General features: G+C 32.7%; 1 protein-coding gene across 1 annotated transcript in view; it reads right to left on the bottom strand.

Moving 5' to 3' along the window:
* LOC115888131 (arylsulfatase I-like) overlaps positions 1 to 14,404 on the bottom strand; it is a 52,929-nt gene that overhangs the window by 8,789 nt on the left and 29,736 nt on the right. The window contains exon 3 of the mRNA XM_030907716.1: positions 683 to 909. Within this exon, the coding sequence (XP_030763576.1) occupies positions 683 to 909 (227 nt within the window). The remainder of the gene's footprint in view (positions 1 to 682; positions 910 to 14,404) is intronic.

The following is a 14,404-nucleotide window of genomic DNA, read 5'->3' as shown; positions in this document are numbered from 1 at the left end:
CTGCAGAGAATGCGGAGAGGAAGAAGAAACCATAGAGCACCTGCTGTGTCACTGTCCGGCACTGGAATACCGACGCTTTAAAACTTTAGGGCAAGGTTTTTTGGAGGGACTAGAGGAAGCAGTAGAAGCCAACATCAGCGACATCGGGAACTTTGCAAAGAGCTGGAAGTTCTTTAACGCAAAGAAAGAATGAGAGGAAGGTTTGGTAAAACAATACAGGGGTATCGCAATGGGCCCAAGGCCTCCGAGTGAGAGATCAAATATGATCCCAAACCCCATCAACCTAACCTAACCTAACTACTAGTGGTACTTCTTTTATCCTTATAGATACAGTAATTTCAACAAATGATATATAAAGATAGAACTTTTTATGTAAAAAGGTGCTCTTCGTTTAGTTCGAAACAGTGAACGGTTTTCAAGATATTTGCGTCTAAAAATTACGATGCATCGATTTTAGTATTAGTGAAATGATAAAATGTAAAGAAATTTTAAATAAATTAATCTCCTGATTTCACTCATAGACACATATGTTCATAGAAACTTTTTGTTTTATTTTTTTCTGTAGAATCACCAACCGAAATTAGATACACTATTTTTTGACACCTTGTATATCTTACATACATGATGTTATGATTCATAGGGAACCATGGCATAGGCAAAGGCATAGGGAACATAGGCTTACCGTGGCGTGTATTGTGTGATCGTAGTAATCGTGGAAACCTTGCCAGTATCCGTAGTGACTGTCGAATCCTCTGTAGGTTGGAGTGTACTCTTTCCGGAAAAATCCCAAATGCCATTTTCCAATGGCCCTTGTTACGTAGCCATTTCTCTTCAGGTGTTCCGGAAGTAGAGTTTCATTCAATGGCAGTCCCCAGGGCTCAGGTTCCAAGATTACTAAATGTTGCATTCCTGCAACCCAAAGAAAATTACATTTAAATAACAAAATAGACTGATGGCATATAACGTATTTTACGGCTATAACTACTTGGCAAAACTCTGCTAGAGGTTATTAATTGGTATTTATAGAGTGAGATCGCTCTGGGATCTTACTCTATATACAGGGTGGTCCGAATTGTATTCCGAAAACTTCGGCAGCATATTCTGCAGATAAGAATAAGTAAAGAAGTTCGTATAAATGTATGTCCTAAAATGCTTAGTTTCGGAGATACAGGGTGTAGAAGTTTCATTTTTATTTCGATGTTTTCTAAATAATCTCTGAAGTAACGTCAATATTTGGATGAAAAATGGTGGATGGGTGTTTTTTGACATGAGAAATTTGATTTTGATGTCAATATGACTCCCATTTGTAGGTGGCGCCACCTACATGTGTTTTAACTGTTTTGAAGAGTAATAACTTTTCGTAGGTACCTGTATAAAACTACTGAGTAAAAAAATATACATTTGCGACTTTTTTTACACAAAAAAGGTCTCTTGGTAAAAATCGCTACGAGTAATGGTTCTCGAGATATCTGGAATCGAAATTATCAATACCTGTCATCATTGACATAAATTAAACATGTTGAGTAAATAGTAATTAGAATGAAATCATAATATTTAAATCTTTTTGTGTCAAAAGTTCAAAAGAAATTGTTTAATCATCATTTTTTCGCAGAAAAACTTATGATTAATTTAAAAAAATAAAAATTTATTATTTCAGTCAAATAACTAGACTCAACATGTGCTTATTTTTTGTCAATAATAACATGTATTGACTATTTCCATTCTAAATATCTTGAGAACAGTTGCTCGTAGCGATTTTTACCAAGAGACAATTTTTACATAAAAAGTCATGAAAATGTGTATTTTCTTAGTCAGTGGTTTTATACAGGTACGGTCGAAAAGTTATTACTCTTCAAAACTATAAAACTATGTAGGTGGCGCCTCACAAATAGGAGTAATTTTGACATCAAAATCAAATTTCGTGTCACAATACTCCCAGATACCAATTTTCATCCCAATATTGACGTTACTTCAGAAATTATTTGGAAAAAATCGAAATAAAAATGAAACTTCTACACCCTGTATCTCCGAAACTAAGCATTTTAGGACATACATTTATACGAACTTTTTTACTTATTTTTATCTGCAGAATATGCTGTCGAAGTTTCCGGAATACAATTCGGGCCAGCCTGTATATTGGGCGTTTTTGGCGTTTTGCGTTTTTTCCGTCTCAAGCGCTTTTTGCGATTTTACCGTTTTAAGCGTTTTTTTTTCGATTTGTGTCCATTAAAAACAAGCAAAAGACGCGGCAGGTCTGCAGTTTCTATCAAGATATCAATTAGTAACGTCGCAAGCTCGTGAATTCCCGGCCGTTCAACAATCAATCAACTTTACTTATTTTTACAGGTCTGATTGTTACATATGTTATTAAGACAACTATTATAAAGTTATATTTAATCAGTTAGACAGATTGTAATGACCAAACATCCTCTAAACACAAAAATTATTCAGCCGTGACTATGAGCGCGGGAGAACTATGCGCATGCGCTTCCGAGTAAAGTATTTAAATATTTAAAAATACTTATACTGCTTTCGATTATTTTTGCATCTCTATTTAAATAAGATGAGCTTTTTATTAAAGTAATAATTAATAATTATTAAAGTAAATTAATTTATTGCATATAAACTACCCAAAACAATTATCGCATATTTTCTAAAAAAATATTAATTTGAAAACAAGACACTTTGAATTCTCTGACTTACGTTTTTAAATAGTTTGGATACTGTAAAGGGAAATATTCAAAAATAAGTTTGGGGGTGACAGGCAATTCTTAGTCGGTCGACTATTTAGTTGCAGGTTTGTAACTAATAGAGTTCTTATGGAGCCGCGCTCACATGCGATCAAATAATAGTCGGCCGATCGGCTCCAGTATGTATTGTTTTCACTTTTACAAATAAATAATTTTAAACAGGGTTAGAAATTGTATATTTGGTCAATTTCAAAATATTGAGAACCAGGAAATAACAAACGAAAAACTCTCTAGTAAAATCTTTAGAAACTTTAATATAATTTTTTTTCACGACACCTTATACCGGGTGCGTCTCAAAAGTGGCTCGTCCCTATAACTTTTTTATTTTTTCAGATAAAATAACGAGATTTGGTATGTTAGTATATGACATAAATTAAGATTGAATGACGCATTCAATTGTTTTCGGTCACTTACTGTTTCACCGGAAATAACTACAACTTTTAATTTTCAAATGGCACCCTCGGCATTTATTTACTTCATTCGATAGAAAATGACACTCTGAATCGAATGACATATCATATGTCAATTTTTGACATAGTTACTCAAAAACAAATTATATTTTGAGTGCCATAGCTGTGTTAAAAACAGTAATTTTTAATCAAGGAGCCTTGGAAAAATAGATTTGATCGTCTAATGTTTTTAGTGTCTTGTCCTGGCCGGTTAAAAGATGTCCAAATCGTATTTTTAATCACATCTCAATTTTTTCATATAGAACGAGGGTGGCTCATTAGCATATTTGGAAAAAGCATTTTTTACGAATAATTTGATACCACACACTTGGTATTTCTAGTCAAATTATCGTTATGAACCGCATGTTACAATTTCAAATAAACCATATACGAAAATGTCAAATGTTGACATATGATATGTCATTTTGTTCAGAGTGGCAATAAAGTAAAAAAATACCGAGGGTGACATTTAAAAATCAAAAATTGTAATCATTTCCGGTGAAACCGGAAGTGACCAAACACAATTGAATAAGTCAATCAATCCTAATTTATGTCATATACTAACATACCAAATCTCGTTCTTTTATCTAAAAAAATAAAAAAGTTATAGGGGTGAGCCACTTTTGAGACGCACCCGGTATATTAATTGCGTTTTAAAAAGAAAAACTGAAAGTAAAAAGTTATTTCCTTGTTGTAGAATCTAGCATTTCAATAAATGTAATAAATTTACTTCTGGCGTTGTTTTTAATGTTATTTTACAAGTACAACTTTATTAGATCAGGAAAAAAAAAACATTTTCCGTATACCACATAAAAAACTAATTTTATTCAGTTCAATTAACATTTTTCAAATGTACATTACTAATTTGTAATAATTTACATTTATTGCTTAGTCTGATTGAAATTATGTAATAGATACAAATAAATTAAAAATAGTGTTGTGGTTTTTAGGACAATTAAGTAGATAATAAAAATATTATGTCAGAATCAGGAACAATAAAAAAATGTAATTTAAATATTCTTTCATTTTAATTATTCATCATTTTTGAAATACTAAAGTTGATTAAATATAATAATTTTAATTAACTTTTATTTATTATTTTTAGATAATGGAACGCCCTGTACCTAGAGCGTTCCATAGAATTACAAAGATGTGGTTTTTACATCACTGTACTACCACAGATTATACAGATTATAATCTTTATTTTTTCGTGGTTCCAATTTTCGGAATCGGGCACTAGTTAGGTAACTAGTTTGCGCACATAGCACGCCCACTTATGGCCTCTAAAATTGTGCACAGCGCCTGACCGGCACAGTTATTAGAGAGATATTGGAAAACCGAATAGCGTCATCCAGTATTTACGCGTACCTTATCATGGTTACGATATGCGCGAGTCAATTTTTAACGCAACACCCGCTAATAACGTTACCGCCTGACGTAATTTGCGGATCAATTACACCAAGCGTTCTTTCTAAATAACCTCTGATAACGTTTAAAAATTGCTTAAATGGGCATGTGCGGGTATTTGACAACCGGAGCCGGCCGGCGAGATCTTTTATTTTAGGTTATGTTTGACTTGTTTTGAATTATTGCTTTGGTTTTATTAGGTAATTTGATATTTAAGTAGCTGAGATTACTTTTAATTAAATAAATATGGCCCAAAATATGGGAAGAGGTGGACTTCCAATACTAAAGAACCTATAAAGAGTCTTAGGTTTACAGCAGATGACGACTTAGCCCTTCTAAGAGAATTTGTTGCTGGTCGCCCTAAACCCACTGGCAGACGTTGAACAATAAAGCACTGGAAATAAGCACTTTAGCCCTTTAGTTTTAAAATACCTGGTAAAGAAAACAATTTCAAAGTTTTAAATTCAAAGTTAGGTTAAGTTTAAATAGCGGACGTGACGCGATCAGAATTCTTTCCGATCCGATAACTATAAATGAAGAGAGTTAATACCACCTCACGTAAAGGAAATATCACCTGGCCTTATTAACGTCCATGCACGCTATTCGGTTTAGCGATATCTCTCTATTACGCTGTTTATTGTTATTTTACGCGAGTTTATTTTTGCGCACAGGAAATTTGACCCGTTTGCACATCGTCATAAAAAACAATTTTCGTACCACGAATTAGGAACAATATTTTTATGTGTATACTTATAGGATACCTAATCTGTGATGCTACTTTTTATGAAACTAAATATTATGCTACACACAGATTTGTCCTAGCTTTTGCAAACAGACTGTATGATGCGTTATAACTTGTCATAACTCAAGAAAGTGGGACACAATAGATCTGTAAGGTCGCGGTACCCTCCGCCCATATACCGTGTGGTGCATTGGAACACGGGACATAGAAAAGTGTAAATTTTGAAAATGTCAAATATTATCTCCAAGATAATTTTATGCAAAAGTTGTGCAAACGTTTTTTCATGTTTTGGTTTCGGCCGAGGGGTGTCTCACTATTGAAATTACATGTACATTTTGTCCTTGCAGGCCTAGCAGTCCTTGGCAGTCTTACGGCAGTCGCCTACAATAATTATATAGCAGTCATAGGCAGTCTTCTTCGCAGTCATTTGTAGTCGCTTGGCATTAAAATGATATTTTGGCAGTACATGTACATTTTTTACGCAAAAAATGTACACCATTCATTGAATACCCATTCATTTCATCATTATTATTTGGAAAAACCCTTCCAAGTACTAAATAAACAAATAACAAATAACGCTTTATTGTGCAAAAAGCCAAAATAGCTTCATCGACAAAGCATATACAAAACAAACAAAAGCACAAAAAAATATACAAATAATAAAAAATATACAATACAAATCATACAATTCAAAAAAAATTAAGTCACTAAAATTACAAATAGCACATTCATGGACAATTGCAGAACACAGAAAAAGGCGTATCAATAAAATTTTACAATAGGAAGATCGTAAATAGATATAATTTTAAGAGATATAAAATATTAAATACTTGACCTTTGACCAGTGTGTGAGATGATCAAAATTTTAAAATTCAAAATTGTTCATGATTAAACATCAACAAAAAAATCGTTTACCGCATCTCTCCAGTAAGTATAATTTCAGAGCTTTGCTTAATGCGGGAAAGAATGAAAGCGACTTGATATTCAAAGGCAGATGATTGTAGATTTTTTGGCATTGTAAAGTATTGCACTTTTAACTAGTTCTGAGCTCGGGGTTGGCAAATAAAGATCGTGCTCCGCATTCCTAAGTGGATAGTTATGAGACGGCCTTTCGGGAATAGCAGATATGTGCTTGCGGATTAATCAAACGGATTCAAAAATAAATAAAGAAGGAAGAGTCAGTATTCTGAAATTTTTAAAGAAATTCTGGCAGTGAGTTCTACTGTTCAGTCCCAATAAATATCGAACTGCTCTCTTTTGAAGTTTGAAAATACGATCAAGTTTTGTTGCCCAGCAAGTACCCCAGAATGGAAGGGCATAACGAAGATGTGACTCAAAAAGGGCATAATAGGCTATTCTAGAGGTTGATAAGTTAAGTTCCTTAGAAACTGATCTTAGCGCAAAACATGCAGCGCTTAGTTTCTTTGATAGAATTTCGATGTGAAAGTCCCATTTTAACGAGTTGTCTACAACAAGTCCTAAGAATTTCACAGAGTCCACGACGTCAATAGTGGTGTTATTAAGTACAAAAGGTTGTATAGTACTTTTATTGACATTTTTTTTATGACAAAAGGCTTCCAAATACTAAATAAAGAAATACTTACATAACTGATTTCAAATAAACGAAACTTGAGCCCATACTTCAGTGACACAAAAAAGTTAATTACCGCTAATATATTTTTATCATTTAAATCCGGATGTCAGAGTACATTAAATGAAACCAATTAATGAAATTTAATTAAAGTAATAAAAAAATCAACCTGATGTTTTATCTGAAAATTTATGGTTGTGATCTCTTTATAAATCGGTGAGGTAATCTCGATCAGGATCTTGAATACTCACGTCTACCTATCTCAACCTTGACCATGAGATATAAAAGGATAATTAATTAAAGGTACTCACAGCCTGACATACGCGTATGACATACACAGACACGTATAATAGTGTGTCCGACTAACTAATGGAAAGGCTTTACTGAAAAATAAAAAAATGAGGTAGATATACACACATGGCCAAAATTATTGCATATATCGTTTAATACGGAATATACGGAAAGGAATTTAAAGAATCTTTTTTTATACATAACTTTGATAATCTGTAATAAACATTTTTTTTGTTAAAATGGATATGGTAAACAATGTTTATCGTTCAGACCCAATATTATTACAAATTCTTGCACATTTCGATTTGTGGTCTCTTGGGTTAAATTTTACCATTATTTTGGACTTAAAATGCCTAGAATGTCAGAATAATAACACTGTCTCAACAAGGCTACCGGCAAGTTGCAATAGCCGAAATTGTAGTTATAATTATAACTACAATTATAATTGGAGTTAACCAAAGCAATGTTTCGCGAATATTAAAAAAAATCAGGGAGCAAACGAGGTTACAGACCGGCCTGGAAGAGGTAGAAAGAGAGTTACTACTGATGTGCAAGACCGTCAAATATCCCTAATTGCACGACGCAATCCCCGGCTTTCTAGTACTGCTATTAAAAATGAGTTAGCTCGCCTTGAATGAGTAAATATTTCAAGAATAAAATATATAAATATTAAGTTTTCCATTCCAGATTACTAGGGGGATCAGAACCAAGAAATTCCGGTACCCAAAGAATCGGGAATTCCCAAAGAATCGGGACTCGAAATTATTAATTCTCGGTACTTTCGGGACGCGGTAATAATAATTAAAAACATATTTTTTGTTACGTGCGAAAGACTTGATACTTTCAAGCGGTCGAAATCAAACTCTTCCAAATATGTAGTGATGTTATCTCTTACTGTTCTTACTTCTGAAGTTATTTTGAAGTTTCTATTTGTTTCAGTTTATTAGCAATTATTGCTAATTAAGTTTAAATATGTTATGTTATTCTTTAGTATAATATTGCTCAATGTATTAGTTATTTTTTGGCTGTACTTAAACTGCCGTTAAACGGTAGCTTACTAAAATGCCGTTAATAGGTATGACGTCGTTGATGTGACGGCTTTACGGCTTTATGAAATATAGGAATTTTATAAGGACTAACCAACGCTATCAAATAACCAACTTAACCAACGTAACTAACCTCGACACTGATAAAAAATATAAAAAACAAATATAAATTAGTAAAAATCAACCAACCCCACCAAATAACCAACTAACCAATGAATTAACACCCTCCAAATAACCACGCTAACCAACCCGCGAAATAACTAAACCAATCCAACCAAAAAGAGTGAAACCAATGCAATAAGATCACGCTATAAGCAAAAAAAATATAAAAAAGTCTTGGTCGACGTGAGATTTGAACCACGGACCATTTGCTTACGAAGCGATAGCCTCAGCCACTGACCCACAGGAGCTCTTGCAAAATCCTTAAGGCTAGGCATTACTTTCCGCCGACATGAAAGACGTCACAAAATCTATTAACGGCATTTTAGTAGGCTACCGTTTAACGGCTGTTTAAGTACATCGTATTTTTTTTGTGTTTTTATAGGCATTTGCATCTTTAACTGAAAATATTATTTTTTTTTTAAATTTAGTTAAGTTGGTTTCGAGGTTGGTTGATGTTGTTTGATGGAAGCACTTATGTGTTTTCTTTTTTTTTCGCTTGTATTCATTATTTGTGTTTATGTTTACTTTCTCATGACTCAATAATTTGATATTATTTTCATTGGAAATTCAATTTTTTATCGGTTTTACTTTTGAGAACCATCCCTTGCTTGCTAATAATTGACGAACTCCACAATCATTGAACGAAAATATTTTAGTACGGTTCCGGAAACTCTAATTAATACTACCAATTAGGGTTCAGATCTTTTTGGCCATCACAGAATCGGGCCTCGGTAATAATAATTAAAAAATTATTTTACTTTACGTGGGAAAGTCCTTTGATACTTTTTAGCGGTCGAAATCAAAGTCTTCTATATACCGGGTGCGTCTCAAAAGTGGCTTACCCCTATAACTTTTTTATTTTTTCAGATTAAACAACGATATTTGGTATGTTAGTATATGACATAAATTGAGATTGATTGACGGTATTCAATTGTTTTCGGTCACTTCCGGTTTCACCGGGAATGACTACAACTTTTGATTTTTAAATGGCATGCACCCTTGGAATTTTTTTAGTTTATTCGATAGAAAATGACACTCTGAATCGAATGATATATCATATGTCAACTTTTGACATTTTGGCATATGGTTTATTTGAAATTGTAACATGCGGTTCATAACGACAATTTGACTCAAAATACCAAGTGTGTGGTATCAAATTATTCGTAAAAAAATGCTTTTTCTAAATATGCTAATGAGCCACACTCGTTCCATTTGAAAAATTTGAGATATGATTAAAAATACGATTTGGGCATCTTTTAACCGGCCAGCACAAGACACTAAAAACATTAGATGATCAAATCTATTTTTCTAAGGCTCTTTGATTAAAAATTAGTGTTTTTAGGACAGCCATGGCACTATACAGGGTTGTTCACCACATACGACAAGGAGTATTGTAGCTAAACGATGAAATTTTTACAAATTGTAAGTTTTGGGTTCGATGAAGGACTATTAGAGGTACAATTTAAAAATAATTTTACAAGATACAGAGTGTCCCAAATAAGTAAAAACTATCAAAATTGTATTTTTTTAAATGGAACACCCTGTATATTATTACATTTTTAGTTTCTACGATTAAAATAAAGGTAAATTTGATTAAGGTTTATTATACTTAAACCTTACCGTTTTTGAAATATTCTCAATTTTGTGAAATTGCAGTAAAAATTTTAAGGCTTCATTTCTCCAAGGGTATCAAAGTTTTTAATACTAAATATTTACTGAAGTTTATTTACTGACCAGTTATTGTGTTGCAATAATAAAAATAATACTACCTTATACAGAGTGTCTAAAAATTTATTTTAAATAATTATTAGCTTCAAACGGCAATACCTAAACTATTTCATTAACATTTTTGGCTATAATTTCTTCACCACGTTCAAAAAAACGAAATATTCCAAAGTGGTCTACGCTTCAATTACTTCTGCAATAGTATAATAACATTTCGTAATTAACATTGAATCTTTTCGAAACCATTTCAGAGTCAGGTTCACGTTCATGGTTTGATAATAATTACAAAATTGAATGATCGACAAGGAAAAGTTATATAAAGAAACAACAAAACCACCGGGGCCTTGTATATGAAGAAAGAAATAATACAGCGTCACGTTGACTAAGCGATATCGATCATTGATTTAAATTGAGTCAATCAAAAAAAGCTGAAAAAACAATGATTGTGTTTTTTTTTCTTTTGGTTATTTGCCAGACAGTTTTTTGAAGAGATTTTACCTGTGTTTTAATTCTTAGATCTCTAAGATAAAGAAATTTTAAAAAGAGACAACCTTGATGCTTGTTTGTCGGACATGTATTACATAAGAAAAAATCAGTTTGAAGAAACAATGAGGATTAAAAAAATACCATGTGAATAAACAAAATGTAATATGTAGAATGCTTAGGAGGGGAATTAATCACCGCGACCTTACAGATCTATTGTGTGTTCGCCTTTGTTGAGTTATAATTCATCATACAGTCCCAGGGCTTTAACAAAAGCCAGTATCTGAGACGGCTCCACAGAGACCAGCTCTCCATCTTCGATATCAGCCGTACCAAAGTTCATAGCACGAATGGTCGTCGTCTCGGCGCACTCAGGGATCTGGTGTTTCCCCATTTTCCCCACAGAATATGCATTCGCCGTTGTTTCTCAGCTTCAGCCTACTGAGGTGTCCGTTGAAGAGACAGTGTCCTGTTAGAAACCCCGCGACAATCCAAAGATTGTTTTTACTTAAATCAAGGAAAACCTTTGATTTTTCTTGGTCGTAAGTTCTGAGGAACTTTTTCGAGTGTCTTAGACCGTTGGAGGACACCCATTCCAAGTTACGGATGGGGTCTTCTAGATTCTTCATTTCTGCTTTCAGTTGGTTCCCGTTTGGAAAATAGAACGGTTCTGGTCCAGTTAGTGGAGTGTTCGCTCCTTTCCTAGCTAGATCATTTGCTTTTTCATTGCCTTCTATCTCTTGGAGAGCAGGCGCCCAGAGCAGGAGGACTTTATTTTCTTTGCCTAATTTGTTGAGCTTCTCTAGGCATTCTTTGACCAACTTCGAATTGATGGTTACTGAGTTGATCGCGTTAAGTGCTGCTTGACTATCGGATAGGATGGCAATTTCCTGTTTTCAATGATGACAAGAAGTAATTTTAATTAACACCTCCAAACTGTTTTCTGAGGGCTGAAAATTTGTAGATTACATTTGAATGCAATGTAAAACAGAAATATAACAATCAGACAGAGAAGCATGGGGACACAAAGCGTCAGCGCTACCTCAAACGCGCTGTCAAAAAAATGTTGTGACTCAAAGAGATTTCTGAAGGTTGAAACTTTGCAAGGTAGTAGCACAGGTAGTAGTAAAACAATATATTTATTAAAAAAAAATTGTCAGACTCGTCGATAGTAGAACCCCGTCAGTTAGCAGCTGATGGAAATGAGAATAGGGACAGCGCTTCTATGGCGGGTTTCTTCTCAACATATCAACATATATCGATATTTATTTATTTTTTTTATTTATAATTTTACACAAAACAAAATATAAGGAGTTAAAATATTTTTAATAGATACAAACCTATAATTATGTGACAAAAATTAGCTAGATGAAATCAAATGCTCAAAATGCTTCCTTTCCTGTTAACTGCATAAAATGATTGTCTTTTCAAAAGGATCTTTTCATTTAAAAGGCATTATGTGGAGTTCTACCTCGAAAAGCAGCTACAATGTTTTACTAGATCAAATATTGTCGACAACATGAGAGAAATTAATTGTTTACTGAATTTTGTATGTGTATTAGACTGTAGTAAAAAGTAACATGTTTATTTTTATTATTATATTAATTTCTGATTCAAATCCACATTTATTTAGAATCATTTATTAACTAACACAATAATTATAAGTATGTAATTAATTAATATTTGGGCGAAAATAATAGTGGTATATTTAATTAATGATATACTCTTTTATAAAGATTGAAATAGTTTTCTTTTTGTATACAAATGAGCTAGTAATATTATCGTTTTTAGCACTTGTACATTTTGTACATTTGTTGCTTTAAAAACAATCTAAAATGTCAATATTCCATGGGTATATTGATAAATGAGGTCTAAATTATAAGAGAATGCATTTTCTACGAAAATTTGAAGAGATAGGTAAAAAATGGTATAATACAATTTGATAGACAATTAAATTGTGCATCTGATTCTCCTAAAATATACAGGGTGTTTACCGCTTAAATTAAACAAGTTATGGCCGTTTAAAGTTAGAAATTATTTAAAATAAATGTTTAGACACTCTGCATAGGGTAGTATTATTTTTATTATTGCAACACAATAACTGATTGATAAATAATCTTCAGTAAATATTTACTATTAAGAACTTTAGTACCCTTGGAGAAATAAAGCTTTAAAATTTTCACTGCAATTTCAGAAAATTGATAATATTTCAAAAACGGTAAGGTTTAACTGTGACAAACCTTAATCAAATTTATCTTTATTTTAATCGTAGAAAGTAAAAATGTAATAATATACAGGGTGTTCCATTGAAAAAAATACAACTTTGATATTTTTTATTTATTTGGGGCACTCTGTATCTTGTAAAAATGTTTTTAAATTGTAGCTCTCATAGTCCTCCAACGAACCCAAAACTTACAATTTGTAAAATTCTAATCGTTTAGCTACAATACTCCGTGTCGTATGTGGTGAACAACCCTGTATATGCGACATTAATGATGTAACTGAATTATTAGAGTGTCCATTTTTTGTATTAGTCCACCATATACGGTTATAATATGATCTAGGTATAACAACATCCAAAAAAATTCAGGTAATCAAGTATGTCTCTAACTCTGTCCTTGACGCTTTATGTTCTAATTTTGGAGTACCGAAATAGCTGGAATGTTTCGTCACATCAGGGCAGGTTTGACGGAATTCCGTTGCAGTACCGCCTATTAACAGTACGTAATCAACGGTACGCCACCTGATAAGATTTATGTGCTTGCGCGTTATTAGTTCATGGTTAAACAGAAGTTATCTGCATAGATCTCTTTCTCCGGGTTAAACCCACAACATCAAACTGACACACAGTACCGGGAGTGTACGTTTCATTAGCAGTAAATCCGGATTGTTGCAAATACTATTGGAGGTTTTTTTAGTTGCACATTTTTCTAATTCTAATTTAATTTTTTTAATATCTTATGTATAATTAGCCAGTTAATCAACTTGCTGATTTTTTTAGTAAAGTACAACCATGCAGTATTATATCTATAGTTCATATCAAATAAATTTTTACCCACGTGATTAAGCTTGACAGGCACAGCGGTGCCTGTCAAATAAATAAATAAATTAAAAGAGTAAATAAATTAACTATAAATATATGTATAAGCAGTTATATTATATACATCAACAAAACTCACCTCCTTAACAGCACTTAAGGGACACAAAGGGACACTAAAAGAGGTTCTAAAAAGAACAATATTCTACTGCAAAATCTGCTAGAAAACATTTTTAAGCTTATAGTGTCACAACACTATTTATTTAAGTGTCAAAACTAATGACAATGTCAGAAAATAAATAAATAAATGTGGCAACTTGGCATTTTTTACAGCAGAGCTATAGGTACCACCTAAATTCCAAGCGGGAAATTTAAATTATAGTTAGTCAGTCCGGCGCCGAATATTCCCTGGTTGGAAACAATGAATTTAAAAATCGCACCCTCGATTACGTAACTAAAAGTTTAATCGGTATCAATATACCGGGTGCGTCTCAAAACTGACTCACCTCTATAACTTTTTTATTTTTTTTTGATAAAAAAACGAGATTTGGTATGTTAGTATATGACATAAATTAGGATTGACTGACATATTCAGTTGTTTTTGGTCACTTCCTGTTTTACCGGAAATGACTACAACTTTTGATTTTTAAATGGCACCCTCAGTATTTCTTTACTTTGATCGATAGAAAATGACATTCCGAATAGAATGACATATCATATG

The sequence above is a fragment of the Sitophilus oryzae genome, unplaced genomic scaffold (genome assembly GCF_002938485.1).
Source record: "Sitophilus oryzae breed Bouriz unplaced genomic scaffold, Soryzae_2.0 scaffold_684_pilon_pilon, whole genome shotgun sequence".
Lineage (NCBI taxonomy): Eukaryota > Metazoa > Arthropoda > Insecta > Coleoptera > Curculionidae > Sitophilus > Sitophilus oryzae.
The sequence above is the reverse complement of the archived record's forward strand: the minus strand, read 5'-3'. Positions and strand labels throughout refer to the sequence as shown.